Here is a 16,807-nt window from a genome sequence, read left to right on the forward strand (position 1 = left end):
GTATACTTGGTTTACATCATCGCTCTGACTGCAGGTCCGCCACATCGTACATCGACCCGCAGGTACTGGATACAGTGGCACTTCCCTGTAGCTACTGAACCATTGAAAATTTCAGTACAGTGCAGCCCGTTGAACAGGATCCCCCATTCGCTGCCCCTCCACCAAAAAAAAATTGACCCAGCGCCAGCGGACCAGGCCAGGCCATAAACAACCGCCGCCCAACCAAACCAACCTTGCCTTAGCCATTCATACCCTACCAACCTTTACTCTTCCCCTCCATACTCTTTCTATCTTATCCATTCTCACGATCCTCCCTCTATCTCCCGCCTTTTTGTGATCGCTTTCCTTCTTCTCTTTTGAGCTTTCCCGCGCATCGCTCAACTTTACATCCCCCTTCCTCTTTCTACTTTAATACCGTGTCTCGGGGCAAACCCCACCCGTCGAAATCATGAGTGTCGTTGGTAAGTGACGCCCTCCGAGTACTCACTTTTTTTTTCTTGCTGGCGGTGCTCGGCCAATCGCTATTCCTCACAAGGAACAACCCAACTTTGAACAACACCAAAACTGACTGATCGCTTTCCTTTGTATAGGTATCGATTTCGGAACCCTCAAGACTGTCATCGCCGTTGCTCGAAACCGCGGTGTCGATGTTGTGCGTAAACCCTCATAACCCCCGCCATCTATCCCAGTCGACTGCCCTGCCCCTCCATACCTTCTTCCTCGTCGCCCCTACACTTCTCACGGGATTGATGGACAACTGCAAGGGCTCCCCATAACTGACTTCGTTTGTCTTGTACAGGTCACCAATGAAGTTTCAAACCGAGCAACTCCGTATGTTTATACCTCTTGTTTGACCCCGTTGCTTGTCGCGTGCGGCCAAATAACCCTCCACAACATTCCTTTATCAGACACATATATACTGACAATTCTATTCCCAAGTTCCCTAGTAGGATTCGGACCCAAGTCTCGTTACCTTGGAGAGGCCGCCAAGACCCAGGAAATCTCCAACCTCAAGAACACTGTCAGCTCCCTCAAGCGTCTTGCTGGCCGACAATTCAACGACCCCGATATTCAGATTGAGCAGCAATATGTGACCGCTCCTCTGGCCGACTGCAATGGCCAGGTCGGTGCTGAAATCAACTACCTGGGCAAGAAGGAGAAGTTCACAGCCACTCAGCTGGTCGCTATGTACTTGAGCAAGATCAAGCAGACCGCTGGAGCCGAGCTCAAGCTGCCTGTTCAAGACGTCTGCCTGAGTGTCCCTCCTTGGTTCACTGATGTCCAGCGCCGTGCTCTTATCGACGCTGCCGAGATTGCTGGACTCCGTGTTCTCCGTCTCATCAACGACGGCACAGCCGCCGCTCTTGGCTGGGGCATCACAAAGCTCGACCTGCCTGCCCCTGAGGAGGCTCCCCGCCGTGTCTGCTTCGTCGATATCGGCCACAGCAGCTACACTGTCTCCATTGTTGAGTTCAAGAAAGGTGAGCTCGCTGTCAAGGCCACAACCTGGGACAAGGACTTCGGTGGTCGTGACTTCGATCGGGCTCTGGTTGACCACCTCGCCAAGGAGTTCAAGGGCAAATACAAGGTCGACATCATGACCCACGGCCGTGCCCTTGCCCGTACCATCGCCGCCGCTGAGAAGACCAAGAAGATTCTCTCTGCCAACCAACAAGCTCCTGTCAACATTGAGTCTCTCATGAACGACATTGATGCTTCTGCCATGATCACTCGCCAGGAGTTCGAGGCCATGATCGAGCCTCTCCTTGCCCGAACCCACCTTCCCCTCGAGGAGGCCCTTGCCCAGGCTAAGCTCACCAAGGACGATATCGATGTTATCGAGGTCGTTGGTGGTGGTTCCCGTGTCCCCGCTCTTAAGGAGCGCATTCAGGAGTTCTTTGGAAAGCCTCTCTCGTTTACTCTTAACGCCGACGAGGCTCTTGCCCGTGGTTCTGCCTTCAGCTGTGCCATTCTCTCCCCTGTCTTCCGTGTCCGAGACTTCTCTGTCCAGGACATCATCAGCTACCCCATCGAGTTCGCCTGGGAGAAGGCCCCCGATATTCCTGACGAGGACACCAGCCTGACTGTCTTCAACAAGGGCAACGTCATGCCCTCGACCAAGATCCTTACTTTCTATCGAAAACAGCCCTTCGATCTCGAGGCCCGATACGCCCAGCCTGAGCTACTCCCCGGCAAGACTAACCCCTGGATTGGCCGTTTCTCTGTCAAGAACGTCAAGGCCGATGGTAAGGACGACTTCATGATTTGCAAACTCAAGGCCCGTGTCAACATCCACGGCGTCCTGAACGTCGAGACTGGTTACTACGTCGAGGAGGAGGAGGTTGAGGAGGAGGTTAACGAGGATCCCGATGTGAGTTTGTCCGAGCCGTTTATGGCGCCCAATGATTCCCCCCATGTCCAAGATCAGGACTCGGCCTCTTCATCGTCCGCATCCGTTGGAGATGATAGCCGAGCATATCCTGCAAAGCGCCCGCGACTCGATGATGATGAAGAAATCGACTCGTCTCGTCCCGCTTTCGCTGTTCCAGAACATTTAGAAGAATCGAATTATGAACCCCGATCGCTAACATTCGTTTCCCAAAAGGCCATGGAGACCGATAAGGATGCCCCCAAGAAGACTCGCAAGGTGAAGAAGCAGGTCCGCAAGGGTGACCTGCCCATCTCCACAGGCAGTGCCTCTCTTGACGACTCCACCAAGGCCAGCCTTCTCGAGAAGGAGGCTGCCATGGTTATGGAGGACAAGCTTGTTGCCGATACCGAGGAGAAGAAGAACGAGCTCGAGGCTTACATCTACGACCTCCGTGCCAAGCTCGACGAGCAGTACTCTGAGTTTGCCAGCGAAGAGGAGAAGCAGACCATCAAGGCCAAGCTTGAGGCCACAGAGGTATGTTCACAAGTTCCCTGATAGCTCGAAGATTCATACTAATAGCAATTCTAGGATTGGCTGTACGAGGAGGGTGATGATACCACAAAGGGTGTGTATGTCGCCAAGATTGACGAGATCCGCGCCATGGCTGGTCCCATTGTCCAGCGTCACTTTGAGAAAGTCGAGGCGGAACGACAAGCCGCTCTGGAGAAAGCCGAGGCCGAACGGGCTGCGAAGAAGGCTGAGGAGGATGCTCGCAAGGCTGCGGAAGCCGAGAAAGTCAATGCCGACCAAGAGATGAAGGATGCCGACGCTCCGCAACAGGAGACCGAGGGCTCTGCCGACCCGCAGTAAATTATAAATAAAGGGAGGGAATTTCAACACTGCAGATGCATGCTCGGTCGGCTCTGCGTGTGTGATGCTTGCATGATATGCGATGAGATGAATGACGCTTAAAAAGATTACGGATGTTGAAAAAAGAAAGGGCACCGGGTTTGGGAGAAGGAGAAATAGAACATGCGATATGGTTGCAAACGGCTTTGTTTGTTTTGTTGGAAGAAAGGGGCCCGGATCATCATGACGGATATGTAACCCGAACGTTAGACCACTTTTTTACTTTTAAGTTAGTAGTTAGGATCCATACACTCCAGTTTGGTTCAGTTTCTTCCGTCACTATTCAAGTGTGTTATCGTGATGAGTTGGAAGCGAGCGTCGGCTGAGGGCATATAGGACTGAATACCTAGCAGGTGACGTTGATCCAGTTCACACTCGTGACGTAGCAACAGCAAACATGAGATTCAGTCATTTCAGCCCTCGTTAATAAAGAGCCCTACTCTATACGACTACGTTGCCTTGAGGGTGTCCCTTGCCCTTCAACTCACGTCTCTTCAATCTTTTTTTACTGCCCAAAAATGTAAATCAACACCGTACACAATTCCTCCAAACAAGTTGATGCAATTTCTTTTCCTATTCTCTTCTTTTTGATATGCATTGTATTTCTCGAACTGTTCTCCACGCAAAGGGAACTGGCTGCAACCTGATGTCCTGTCAGCATGTTATCGAAACATTGAGTTTCGCCTCCAGGACAGGATATAGCCAAGCTCCCGGCGCGATTGATGAGGTAGAAGCTTCACACCACCCATGTTCTTAACTTTTTGTAATCTTGGCTACTTATGAAATGTCGAATAAGGGCTTGAGCTTGATGATGAGCTGCCACTCATCGTTGCTGACCTCCTTTCTGTAGTATTCCTTGAGGGTGTCGATACTGGCTCGAGATATCAAACTATAAAGGGTCTCGTCTTCTTCCAGATGGCGGCCGTACATGGGCTGGTTGCCACCCATCTCGATCTTGATAGCGACAGAAGGCTCCTTTCGCTTACACACGGGAATTTGCTTGTGCTCTCGCTCAATTGATGTACTATAAGACTGTTAATAGGGGTTCTTGAGGGAGGAGAGGATCTAGAAACATACACTCTGCCCAGTTTGACGATCTCCTTGGCACCGGTTGTAGGGTTATTCCTGACAGCGGCGACAGGACAGTTGATTCGGAGCTGACCCTCAGTGACATCAACGCCAATAACAATGGGGTCGTTCTTGTTGAAGACCTTGACGGGCTTCAGTACACAAGGGAAGACAGCAAGCATCTTGGACTCTTCCTTCTTCTTCTCGAGTTGCTCGTCCATATGCTTGGTGAAGGCATCGAACAGATGATAAATAATATCAGCTGTAAAGATCTTGATGCCATTGTCCTCTGCATACTGCTGTGCTTCCTTGTCGACCTTGACATCGAAACAGAGCATGATGGCATACTCTGGTGCCTTCTCCAACATAACACCGCACTGCAGGACATCACGCTTGTAAACGGGGCCGATACCAACATTGGCAACGGGAATCTTGCAGTCCTTGAGGAAATCGAGCAGAGCCTCGAGCGAACCAAGAGTCGACGCTTGGACACTGACACCGCGACCAGTTTTCTCGACACGGTTGAAGAGGACAGCAAGATCGGACTCAACCTCATCCTCAATATCGTCTTCGTCGTCATCGGGACCAACAACCATCAGGCGTGAGCCAGCGATGGCACCCTCTAGACCAGGGGCGCTGATCTTGACACCTAGGGCAGCCTTAACCTCCTTATTGTGTACATAGGCGGACTTGAGACGCAATTCCTTCATGGGTGCTGGTGTAAGCAGTGCTCTGATATTTGTCTTGATAGCCCCTTCTGTACCGCACAGCACAATGCGATCACCTTCTCGCAAGATACCGTTGGACAGGACTACATCGATGGTCATACCGAAACCCTCAATAGCCTTAACTTCGAGCACAGTGGCCTGGACCTCAGAGAGATACATGAGAGAGCCAACCATACGCTCTTGAGTGAGCTGGACAATGAGCTTCAACATGTCAGGGACACCCTCGCCAGTGTGTGCCGAAGTGGGCACAAGCGAGACGTACTTTGACATGGATTTGTTCTCGTAGAAGAGCTCGGAGTTGAAACCCTGCTCAGCGAAGGCAATCTTGGTCTTTTCGAGGCGGGTCTCAAATTCGTTGCGGACAGCCTTGCTCTGGAGAGCCAAACTGTCCTGGAAACCGTTGTTGGCAACCTGCTTCCAGCCGTAGAGACGATCGATCTTGTTGAGGGCGACGATGAATGGAGTCTTGCGCTCTCTCAGCATGCGCATAGACTCGAGTGTCTGGGGCTCGAGACCGTGCATGATATCGACGACCAAAATGGCAATGTTACAGAGCGAAGAACCACGAGATCGGAGGTTAGAGAAGGACTCGTGACCAGGTGTGTCGATGATGAGAAGACCGGGGACCTTGAACTCGAACTTGCCGTCAGGGTTGACAACAGCCGTCTTTTGTCGGATGGCTTCAACAGGGAAGTACGTGGCACCGATCTGTTGTGTAATACCACCAGCTTCACCTTCTTGGACATTAGTTTGACGGACCTTGTCCAGGAGCTTTGTCTTTCCAGTATCGACGTGGCCCAGAATACAGCAAATAGGCGATCGCAGGTTATCCTTGGATCGGGCAGCAAGGGCGGCCTGGTGAGCCTTTTCACGACGCTCAGCAGCCTCTCGCTTCCGCTTCTCCTCCGCCAACTGTGCAGCTGTGGCAGCCTCATCATCGGAAGACTCCTCCTCGGATTCGTCTCCAGACTCTTCTTCAGCCTTCGCTTCCGATGTGCCGTTGGCCTTTTCGGCCTCATCGTCAGAATCGGCATCCCAGCTGTCCTTGACATCGTCATCAGAAGCAGCAGCAGCCTCCCAATCATCCTCCACATCACTCTCGGCACCCTTCTTTTCGGCAGCAGCCTTGGCCTCGGCCTCGGCCTTCTCACGGGCAGCCTTCTCTTCAGCTTCCTTCAAAGCCTTCTCAGCTTCTTGTCGAGCTCGCTCAGCAGCTTCTGCGAGAGCCTTCTCCTCATCGATCTGCCTGGGGTTAGCGAATCCTGATCTCTCGATGTCTTTTATCACAAGGTATACCTTTTGTTGGGCGCGGCCCTTCTTTCTCCTGTTGTCCGCAGGCTTGGACTTCTTCTCACTGGGCTCGCCTGCAGGTCCAACTTGAATACCGGCAGCCAGCATCTGCTGAAGCTTTCGCTCATTTCGGGCCTTCTCTTCCTTTTGGGCCTTTGTGAGATACTTGCCCTCCTTCTTGAGTTGCTCGATTCTCTCCCTCTCCTTCTGTTTCTTGATGGCCTTGGCCTCCTCGCGTCGCTTTTCTTCCTCAGCAGCTAGGCGCTCGTCTTCTTCAGCCTGGGCCTTCGCTTCCGCTTCGGCTTTGGCAGCTTCTTCTCGTTGGCGCTTGAGTTCCTCCTGCTGCTTCTGGAGCAGAGCAAGATGGGCAGGGAGCTTCTTCTTCTTGCCTCCCGCGGCGGGCTCAGGAGCGGGAGCAGCCTCAACAGGGGCAATCTCCTGCTTCTCCTCCACCTCAGGGGCAGCCTTTGGTGCAGCGCCACCCTTCTTCTTCGCAGCGGCCTATCGCGGGGTCGGGTTGTTAGCAGGCTGTATTTAGGTAGAATAGAACCATGCTATATCCATGGTGTAGCTGTAACGTACCTGCTCCTTCTTTCGCTGCTTCTCACGCTCCTTCTTGAGCTTCTCCTTCTCGGCCTTGGTCAGAATACGGCCACCATCGGCGGCATCGTCAGCAGCAGCAGCAGCAGAAGGCTCGGGCTTCTTGGCAGCTTGCTTGTTCTGCTTGCCACCCTTGCCCTTCTTCTCGGGTAGAGCAAACTCATCGTCGATGTTGGCCTCGACGGGGGCTTGGGCGGGGGGCTCTTGGGCAGCTGGGGCCTCAGATTCGGGTTCGGGTTCAGGCTCGACGATACCCTTCTTCTTGCGCTTCTCCTTGTTCTTGCGCAGAGTAGCCATCAGGCCACCGGCACCGCCATCATCGTCGTCGTCGTTGGGGTTGGCGTCGCCATCGGTACCGTTGGCATTGGCAGGCGGGGCAATACTCTCGCCCAGCTCGGCCTCCCAATCGTCCTGCTGGTTCTTCTTGTTTCCCTTCTTCTTGGGCGGCATCTCGGCGGTTGTCTTGTTGGGTGAAACTCGAGATACAGTCGTCAAGGTTGGCGGGGCTAAACGTTCCTTATTTATGGAATTTTTGGGGGCAACCTAGGCGGAAACAAAGTACCAAAGCCCAAAAAAAGATAACGTTACAAAACTGTGCCAGACGAACGAGGCAACCTACTGACTAAATTTCCGTGGTCTCGGTCACTCTCTCAAGCACGCACGCGCACACACACTATCAAGCAAGCAAGGCAGAGAGGATCGAACGCACGCCTAGACTATATGGTCAGGCCAGGTTGAAGCGTGCGAGTAGGTGGGTTGGGCTACCAATTTAGGCGGGGCAATGCTGCGGGCAACCACTGTATCCGTACTCCAGGGCTTTCTTTTCGGTGGCGAATCTTTAGACTCTTAAATATTGTTCTCGTGACATGTCCAGTCTCTAAAAGGCGTACGACATGTCTGTCTCGCACGCACTTGTCACTCATTAAATTTTGGTCTGCTCCGTCTGCCCCTCTCAAAAAAGTCACAACGTTTGGCAACAGGTAATTCAAGCCGACCTCAGATGCTCAGTCTAGTTAGTGCGGGGCAATGACAAAAACCCCCGGAATCATGATTATTTTGTGAATGTGCCATATTATGTAAGCCTTCACCAACGCGCAAACTTGATGAGATGAAGCCTCAAGCCTTGAGCATAAGATGACCTGACGTTGTAGGCAGAAGTCAAATTTAGTCATGATCTGACTCACAAATCTGATTATTACTGTCAAGAGTCGTTATTTTATCTATACCATATTAAATGCCCTTCCACGTGATTCGACATGTTCCCAACTCAGATTGCTAGAGCAAGAACATACTCGAGAATCTCATAGCCCAGCTCAATGTACTTCTTTCGTCCTTGAGAGCCAGTCTCTCGGAAACCTTCGGTATATATGCCATCGTCAATCCCGTCCAAATACTCGCAAAACAAATCAATCCCGTCCCCAATCAACACCAGCTTTTCCAGCGCACTCATATCAAGGCAACGTTGCAATAAGTCACCATCGATATGCATCATCTCCCGGGCACGCCGGGGCTCGAGCTCTGGATCCAGATCCATCCCCAGATCGCTGGCCCCGGACGAGTAACTGTTCCGGACGAAGGGGCAAATCTCCTTGTCCTGGTATGCCAAGTTCTGTATCAATCTGAGGAACCGCCAAAGATCCAAACCTATCAATGAAAATTGGTGCAGTGAACCATCAATAGACACTCCCAGTATGTCTGCCTGATCCGCCGTGCTAAACAAAGTATTGTACCGTTTTTGGCGGTCAACAGCCGACCAGAAAGGCCGAGTGTGGCCCTTGCGGAATCTTCTGATAGATGTCGGCAAAAGCCCTGCGACGACAACCTCGAACTCTTTATGGCGTTGACTCCATGGGATCCAAACTCCTGCAAACCCTGCTTGCGCCGTGGATATAAGACTCACTGGCCACTTACCTGGCTCTTCTTCAGAGTCTCCCATCTCTATCACATGCCCCGTAAACCGAGTCACTCGGTCGCTGTGGATAATAGAAGGGTCACTGCTTTCCGATTCCACGTTCAGGTCAATGACCTGAAGGGAGTGTTGGGCAGTCAAGACGCAGACTTTTGTGCCTTCCACACGCAGGGTTGTGGCTGGAGAATCCAGCCTGAACTGCTTCATAGGTTTGAGCTTTTTCTCCGCGAGGTCCAGGACTTCCCAGTGAAGAACCTTTCCAACACAAAATAGAAGACCCACATCGTCTCCAACGACTGTGTAAATAGGCTCGGCGAAACCCTTCTTCTTATATCGGGTCCAGAACTGTAGTTTTCTTGTCGGGCAATCGTCGCTCTCAGGCTTGACCGCTGTCACAGACACAATCATCAGTCGACCATGTTGAGTGGTTACGATGATGAAGGGAAAATGTTTCCCATCTTTGACATAGGTCCACTCATAGAGACCAAATATCCTGTCGCCAAGATGTCCTAGGCCGGAAATAAAATCGGACGGCTGCTTATCCTTGTTAGCTGCCGTTGCGACATTCGCACCACTTTCGGGATCGATAAAGGAGAGTGTCGGGCGATCATCCTTCAAGTGTGCAACCACCAAGACCTTCCAGGTCTGAGAATAGATGACGCGCATCGGTGTTCCGCCGAGAAGAATGTTGCGAGGAACAGGTCCAACATGCGGCCATATATCAACGAGAAGAACTCGTGTCCCGGATAGTAACATCAGGGACATATGGCGTTCGTATCCAGAAAGGCTGCCTTGGAGGCCAAAGGCTGCATGAACGGGGGGTGATGACATTGAAGGTTCGTTCGAGTCGGTTGCCCAGATTCGGGTCTTGGTCTTGAATCTACTACCCTTTGGTGAAAAGTCCGTCATAATGGATAGGCTGTTGTCACAGCATGTGAAAAAGGCCTGCTTTCCATCAAAGAGGCTAGATGCCGGGAATACATTGGTTGGTGAAATGCCAATCTGTTCAATTGAAAGTGAGTAATGCGCAATATCCTCTCCTGGTATCAGGATCGTCACAAGATGACCGCTTCTCGTGCCAAGCACCAAGATGACCTTCTCAGCGGTATCATGGATGGCTAGCACACTTGTATATGCTTCCATATGAGAGTGGCCTTTTTGGTCAGGAGTAACTGCGAGTACTTCAGCAAACTCATTCTTTATCGATAGCCAACATCAGACTTACCAAGGTCTGGCTGAGGGGCGTTGCTGCTAATTTCAAGGCCAGCCAGCGAGTATATAGTCAAGAGTGGCAACCCTTCCGTAACAGAACCTGCAATGATGTAGGTCTGTGCTGACGTCTTGAAAAGACCAATGCAAGTTATTTCTCCTTTGGCATTAATGGACGTTGAGTGCTTCAGATTCATTTGGTCAACCAGCAATACATCAAGTTGGGAAGCGCTTGCGCCATTTGAGGATATCACTACAATATCATCTGTGCAGCACGCATGTTCAGCTAGCAATAGAGGGTTTCCACAGACTTCACCATGATTGTAGCGTGAGCTAGACTTCTATTAGCTGCTGTCGCAGAATCAAAGAGAATGAATTCAGGATTGTCAATACTCGCCTCTGTGTAGGTGTAACAAGACACGTGGAGGTCTCACTGACTTGAATTATCACGGTCTGTTCTGTCTGACATGCCGAGATTGTTCGCGACGATGTATCGAACGGACAGGCCTCTGGCGACAGAGCATTCGCATTGCTGAGATCAGCGGGGAAGTGAAGGACATCAGTAGAATGCGGCAGTGACAAAATTACGTAGAAGCCTCGCTCTCCTTGAGCCTCAACTGGGAACATCCAGGACTGGCGGACATGTTGGTCATGGTCGAACTCAAGGCCGATCCGTGCCTGAATGCCCCATCTCAATTCTGTCAAACTCGACCGGGGCCCACGGCCGGACGTGCAGAAGATGCGATCCGACTTCGGTCTTGAGTTTGATGATACCTTGCGTTTCGTCGAAAGATCTTTCCTCCTGCTATTACTCCTCCAGGAGATATTGGTATCTGTCGTGACCAAATCGACCACAGGAGACCAATTGGGAATGATGCTGACTTGTTGGGGATCTTTGCGAGGGATAAGCTGCGCAAATCGGATGTTAGCTGAGGCCAAGATACAAAGAGACAATGCGAACCACCTTCCAGATTCCACCTGGACCAGAGTCGCCGCCAGTTATCAAAACATCCGAGAAGACATCATAAGCTGTAGTGAAAGCGGTTGTGATGTTGGTGCTGATGGTTCCGAGAGTCATAACTGTTGGAACTAGATCTCGCGAATCGATCTCAATATGTGCAATAACGCCATCTTCGCGAGCCAGATAAATGACATCCATCTTCTCCAGGTATATGTTAATCCTAAAAGGTCTCGCCCAGGTGGTCCAGAGCGGTTCGGCAGCTCCATGATGCAACTTAGTCTGTTGAGGGGAGTGTGTTTCCAAGGTATCGAACGACGTCTGCCCTGTGAATGCGTTCTTTACTATGCCAATCGAGTGTTCTGAAACTGCTAAGAAGGCAGTATTGACTTTGAGGGGAATGATCATGAGAGGCATTCGGTGCTCTTTTGGCAGTGGTGTCCCTTTCTCTGACCGAAATACTGCGGTAAGTTCATCGCCAAGCTCCCAGTCGTAGACGACCATGCGAGACACGTGAGCCTGCTTACTCACTTCACGTCTAACAATGATCAATAGGAGAATGATATGGTAATCGTCCTCCGGTCGTGGATATAAGAACTCCATTTTGTGTATGACGCCCTGCGTTATTCGAACGCGGGTAGACTTGACAGGCTTCAAGGATCCGCCGTCCTCATATTGAGATTTCATATGGGACAGCGACTCCAGCTCGTAGACAATGAATCCACCTTCAGCGGATCCAGCAGACATATATCGCGACGAGGGGTCAATGGACAGGTGATACCCCAAGAACTGTAGATTTCTGGGGCTCTCAAACGTGGTAGTTTCAAAGCGCAGTGTCCCATCGAAAAGTTCTTGAATGAAGAGAAAAACAGCATCACCAGTCTCGAGCATTAGGACCAGTAGCTGTGGTGGTAGTGCACGCTTTTCTTTGGCCTCTTTGGCCTCTTTGGCCCCCTTGGCCCCTTTGGCCACTTTTCCTTCTTCGCCTTCGCTGGCTTCGCTGGCTTCTTTGGCTTCTTTGGCTTCGCTCGCCTCTGCGACATCTTTCATAGGAACATCAGCGCCTTCGGTCTTGGTTGAAGCAGCGGCTGCGTCAGGGATGTCTCCCTTGGGCGGACCTCCTAGAACTATCGCATTTCGGATTCGTGTACCAAAGTCAGCTTTTCGTATAACCTCATGCACTTGTCCGTCATCGCGGAGTTCGCTGATTTGGACGAAGCGATCCTAGGCTAGTTAGCAACAACTCAGCATTTAGACAAGGCATTGAGGAACAACATCAAGCTCAAGCTCCGACATTTATGGACAAGTAATCCAGAAAAGGCGTGATTCCGTAGCATCTCAAATCACAGTCTAAATGGCCACAGCCAGGGATGACGCCAGCATATGGGGCTTGGATACGAAGGTTGTGGAAGAAACAGCAGACTTACGCCAATGAATGCGATGTCGTTGTGAGAGCGCAATCGTAAGCAAACTGGGAGGATCCAATGAACGACAGGGCTCTCAACGACAGTCCTAGAGAGTATTCCACACTCAGGTGCCTTGAGACTTGGATCTGAGGCAGCTTTGGGTGTGGTCGAAGAAGCGTTCAAAGCATCTTGAAAGTTAACGGTCTGCGTCACCCACTCGCCATCTCTAAGAACGCTGCTCTGAAAAGCCATTCTGTCCGCTTCATGGCATTAGAAATTGAGTTATAGGTGGCGGATGATGTCCCAATGGCGGGAGTGATGGTTGCAGGAGGCTGTCAAAACGATGAAGCGAAGGATATCACGCAGGACATTGGTGACGTTTCAGTGATAGCTAATATGCCGAGTCGAAGTACAATCAGGTGAGGGGGGCCAGATTATCGAGAAAGCAAGCATTGAACGGACTCAAACGCCAGGTGCCTCGCTACTGCATGTACTGACTGTGCTGTACAATGTTGGTCTGTTGTTGTTGGTGCTGGCGTTTGTCCAGTGGGGAAAGATGCGCGACGGTCCAACACCAATGTGAGGCCGCCTGATTAACGCCTAACAGCAGTTTCCTGGTTTCGACAATGACGATTTAGCTGCAGAAGACTGAGTGTCATGGAAGAGGGGGTCGATGAACAAGCTTGAACAAAGTCTCAACCTCTATTAGGCAGTGGGCTAGCTGCGATATAAGGAATTTTTGTATCTGATACCTGAAGGTTGGAATCCAGGTGGAAGAAGACTGCGGGTGGAAGAGAAGCTAAGGAAGTCGTACAGGGCTAAGTGAGCTGGCTCGATCTGTGATGCAGTATTTATCGAAAGCGCGAATATTTTGAGCTCGGAAAAGATACCGGCGAAACTAACAATCAAGGGTGATAGAGAGACGACCAATTCTTGTTTGTGAGGTAAAAAAAAAAAAAAAAGAAAAGAGAGAGAAGAAGAAGAAGAAGAAATTGAGCTGTGAAGGTTTGTGTGTGTGTGTGCGTGTTTTTGGAGACACCGCGGAGATTAGAATGAGGCGTGAGTTGTTCCAAGGATGGATCGATCATTGATCAGGTCAGGGCAGCGTGTTAGACAGAAGCCCTATTCGTTCAGTGATTGGCACTTATAGCCAAGGATTGGTGAATCAATCTCGGGACTTGAATTGAAATGAGAGCCACCATGGGCGTGGAGTCGGTATAAGAATCAGACTGGTCTGAGAGGGAGATAGAGAGTCGGACAGAGAGAGATTCGAGGCGAGGCGTGTGAGGCTCCACGGGAATCAAAGTTTAAGAAGCGACATGGAAGCCCGAGGTCCACTCCACTTGATTGCCCTCCACTTCCATTTCTGCCGTAAAGATCTCGAGCGGCGGATAGATTTTTAGCGCCAGTCGGGTCCCTGCAAGATTCCCTGTGTAACGAGTGACACAAAAGAATCATTGTCCCCAGCACTAAAAAGGTCAAATTCTGATGCTCGACGCGCCATGAATCCTTGTTCACCTGCAAGTTGCCTTGAGTGATGATAGCTGGACGACCCGGTTTCACCCTAGGTACTAAGGTACCTTGCGTATACTACCTACCTACCTATGGAACCAGGCCAGCAACTTCAAGCAACATTGTAAGATTGCCCATAGTATCTTACTCAGAATTGCCCTGGGACACCAATTGCCTCCGTGATAAAGGCCAGGTAGTCCAAGGTAACTCCCATGAAAACTCTAGTACCTTGAGTCGGTAAGGTGCCTACCTACCTTCCACCTGTCTGCTTTAGTCTGTATCGTAGTGTGCAACCAACAGGTAGGTGTGCTTGGAGCCTCCTCCATTCACTGCGATTGAGAAGAATCTTCCGCCTGAGCACTCCGTAGAGGACTGCTTCGTGGAACCCCCACGGAGGTTTGATAATCCCTCTCCCAGAACCAATCTCGACTACTATTCAGCCAAAGAAGAACCCATTTTTGTGCTTACGTACATATACCTACACATACAGCACATGTTCAACCCTAGATCCCTGTGCATAACGTACCATCTTCGTCAATGATGACGATCTGATACCCGGCATCGCAGGGAAGAGCCTTTGATCTCGACAGACTGGTGAAGAATCCTCGAACTTCGGCCGATCCCTGTTATTTCACAAGGACAGCCACACATTCTTGAGAAAGCATCCATGAAGCATGACCCTGGAGTTTGGTATGCAGCAGAATTGGTAGTCGGCCAAGGCTCATCAGCTCGGTTCTGATGAGCACCTGAGCACTCCAAAACTCCGCAAGAGGCGACCGAGAACCAGGGGGTCGGTAACTCGAGCGGCTCTTCTTAGGTCAAACGGGTGCCAACCACACCTCATGTGGTTGGCTGTCTACTCACATCGGCCTTTGTGTTGCGTTGCGTTGTGTTGTGTTGCAGTTCGATTCTTAGAGGAAGTTGCTGTCCGAATTACGTACTACGTATAGGAAATCACGGATAACTACTAGAATTTAGGGGATGCACTATTTCGACTATCTTTCTTGTCAGCTTCGTCATTTCCTACCGATCGACTAGTAAGAAAGCTAGCTCTAGCTGAGCTTCTTGAGCTGGGCCGACCACAGACAACCTAGTCTAGTACATGGGACTTCGCTCCGATTCAACCAACGGCATATCACATTCTCACCCTGAGCGGCTCTTGACATTCCCGAAATCATTAATAAATCATCCAGAAGAACGATTGTGGGAATTCCAGCAGCCATTAGGCCGAGCCTGGACCAGCCAAGTGTCTCAGCTTCCGTCCCTTTACTTTTGTCATCACCATCCATCCTCACACGAGACACAGAGTATGCCCTTCTGCCTTTTTGGTCACACCGACTTGAATTAGTCGCCTAAGGACCAAGTGGGCACGAACTCAGTCACAATGACGCTTAGCCAGTCAATCAATCAAATGGCTTTGTGCTTTTCTTTATTTATTAATGCCGTTTGATCTACAAAGAGGTCTCAGCATTCGGGGACCTTCGAGTGTATCTCGAGAACGAACCTATTCTTGGGCTTTTGCCATCTCTAAACCAGCCACAGTCTTTCCCGTGGCACTCTGGCACCAACTGCAATTACTACCCCAATTTGCAGATCTCCTATCATGGGGATTATAGGAGCTTGCAATATGCTCTAAGTGATGAAAAGATTTAGGTAAGTCTTGCATGAATTTAATGGTCTTGTAGACTTGCTTATTTCATCATCGCAGCTAAATGTCCAAAGTCTTCTTGCTCCCCCAGCTACCTTACTAGGCTAGTCGCCATCAGCTCTCAAAATCCAAACTTACCTAAAGCTGTACTAGTGGGACTGATCTGAGCCAGGATTTGTGATCCACTCCATTTTCTCCCCCACGGCACTAGATTCGACACTTCTACCCGTACTCCGGACACTTCAATTATCAACTCCACTCCAGAGCTAGGGAAAGCTCCAAGCTGACAACTACTACAGCAGAAGACTCAAGTTTGGGTTTTGGTCTTGAGACCATCACAGCTCGCGCGAGTCAGTCTTTGTCTGTAGCTCCTGGGGAAGTTGTTTTCATGCCGGCCCTGTAAAATGTGGCTCACAATGGTTTGTACCTCGAACACGACATGTCAGTTACGCCAAGCCGTTGTCGGAGACTTCCAGATCCCTTTGGCCATGCTAGGGCCAGCATCTAACGGGTGACTGTTCCGTGCATACCTATCTTCACTCTGTTAATGATGGCCCTACATGGCAAACAGAAACGATTACCGAACTGATTACCAAATGCAGCTCTAGAAACGATATTTGCTAGTGCGGCCATAATACAAAAATTGCTATGTCTAGGTATTCGGGTCTTTGTTAGTTGATAATCAGAACTTGCCATTCACCGTCTCGGACAGTCCATGGCCATAACAAATAACAAATAACAAATAAGCATCACAAGCGCCAGCATCACCAAACTTGCCATCGGGAAATTAATGCAGCAGCATGGCAACGCCAACCAGGTCAAGGGTTGAATAGCATGGGTAGCCCTTCAGGTCAAGAGTGAAGGCTGTAGACAACTGCATCCCCAAACTGTCAAAACAATCGATCCAATGAGCAGTCCGCTGTGCCATGTCTTGACCTGATCGAGACTGAAGCTTGATGTCTGATTGTCCATGGTCACAGGGTGTGGAGGTGACGTTTGTCAAGGAGCCTGAACAGCCATGTGCGATATAAGCAGAACGAATGATAATGGTGATGGCAAGCCGTAGCCACATTGCTAAACCAAGAAGCAAAAAGACTTCGAATGAAAACATACATAGAATAGAGAAGCAAGTGTGCCAAAAGTAAGTACCTAGGTATGGCTTGGCTGCCCTCGCCGCTATCAACTATCTAGACTACTAA

The 16,807-nt window shown here is 50.4% G+C and overlaps 3 protein-coding genes; 1 reads left to right on the plus strand and 2 right to left on the minus strand.

The window, feature by feature from the left end:
- Nucleotides 1-448: 448 nt before the first annotated feature.
- Nucleotides 449-3,241, plus strand: FFUJ_12280 (probable heat shock protein Hsp88; the record flags this gene model as incomplete). XM_023581867.1 has 5 exons in its annotated part: nt 449-461; nt 591-652; nt 800-831; nt 940-2,905; nt 2,960-3,241. The coding sequence occupies 5 exons, from the start codon at nt 449-451 to the stop codon at nt 3,239-3,241; spliced, it is 2,355 nt and encodes a 784-aa protein (XP_023435163.1).
- Nucleotides 3,242-4,057: 816 nt separating this feature from the next.
- On the minus strand, nt 4,058-7,416 carry FFUJ_12281 (putative translation initiation factor FUN12-like protein; the record flags this gene model as incomplete). XM_023581868.1 has 4 exons in its annotated part: nt 4,058-4,304; nt 4,358-6,318; nt 6,373-6,867; nt 6,949-7,416. 4 exons carry the CDS (start codon nt 7,414-7,416, stop codon nt 4,058-4,060), a joined length of 3,171 nt encoding a protein of 1,056 aa, XP_023434490.1.
- Nucleotides 7,417-8,233: 817 nt separating this feature from the next.
- FFUJ_12282 (putative translation initiation factor FUN12-like protein) lies at nt 8,234-12,700 on the minus strand (the record flags this gene model as incomplete). XM_023581869.1 has 5 exons in its annotated part: nt 8,234-10,047; nt 10,101-10,417; nt 10,584-10,993; nt 11,046-12,266; nt 12,470-12,700. The coding sequence occupies 5 exons, from the start codon at nt 12,698-12,700 to the stop codon at nt 8,234-8,236; spliced, it is 3,993 nt and encodes a 1,330-aa protein (XP_023434491.1).
- Between the last annotated feature and the right edge of the window lie 4,107 nt (nt 12,701-16,807).

The sequence above is a fragment of the Fusarium fujikuroi genome, chromosome FFUJ_chr08, assembly GCF_900079805.1.
Source record: "Fusarium fujikuroi IMI 58289 draft genome, chromosome FFUJ_chr08".
Lineage (NCBI taxonomy): Eukaryota > Fungi > Ascomycota > Sordariomycetes > Hypocreales > Nectriaceae > Fusarium > Fusarium fujikuroi.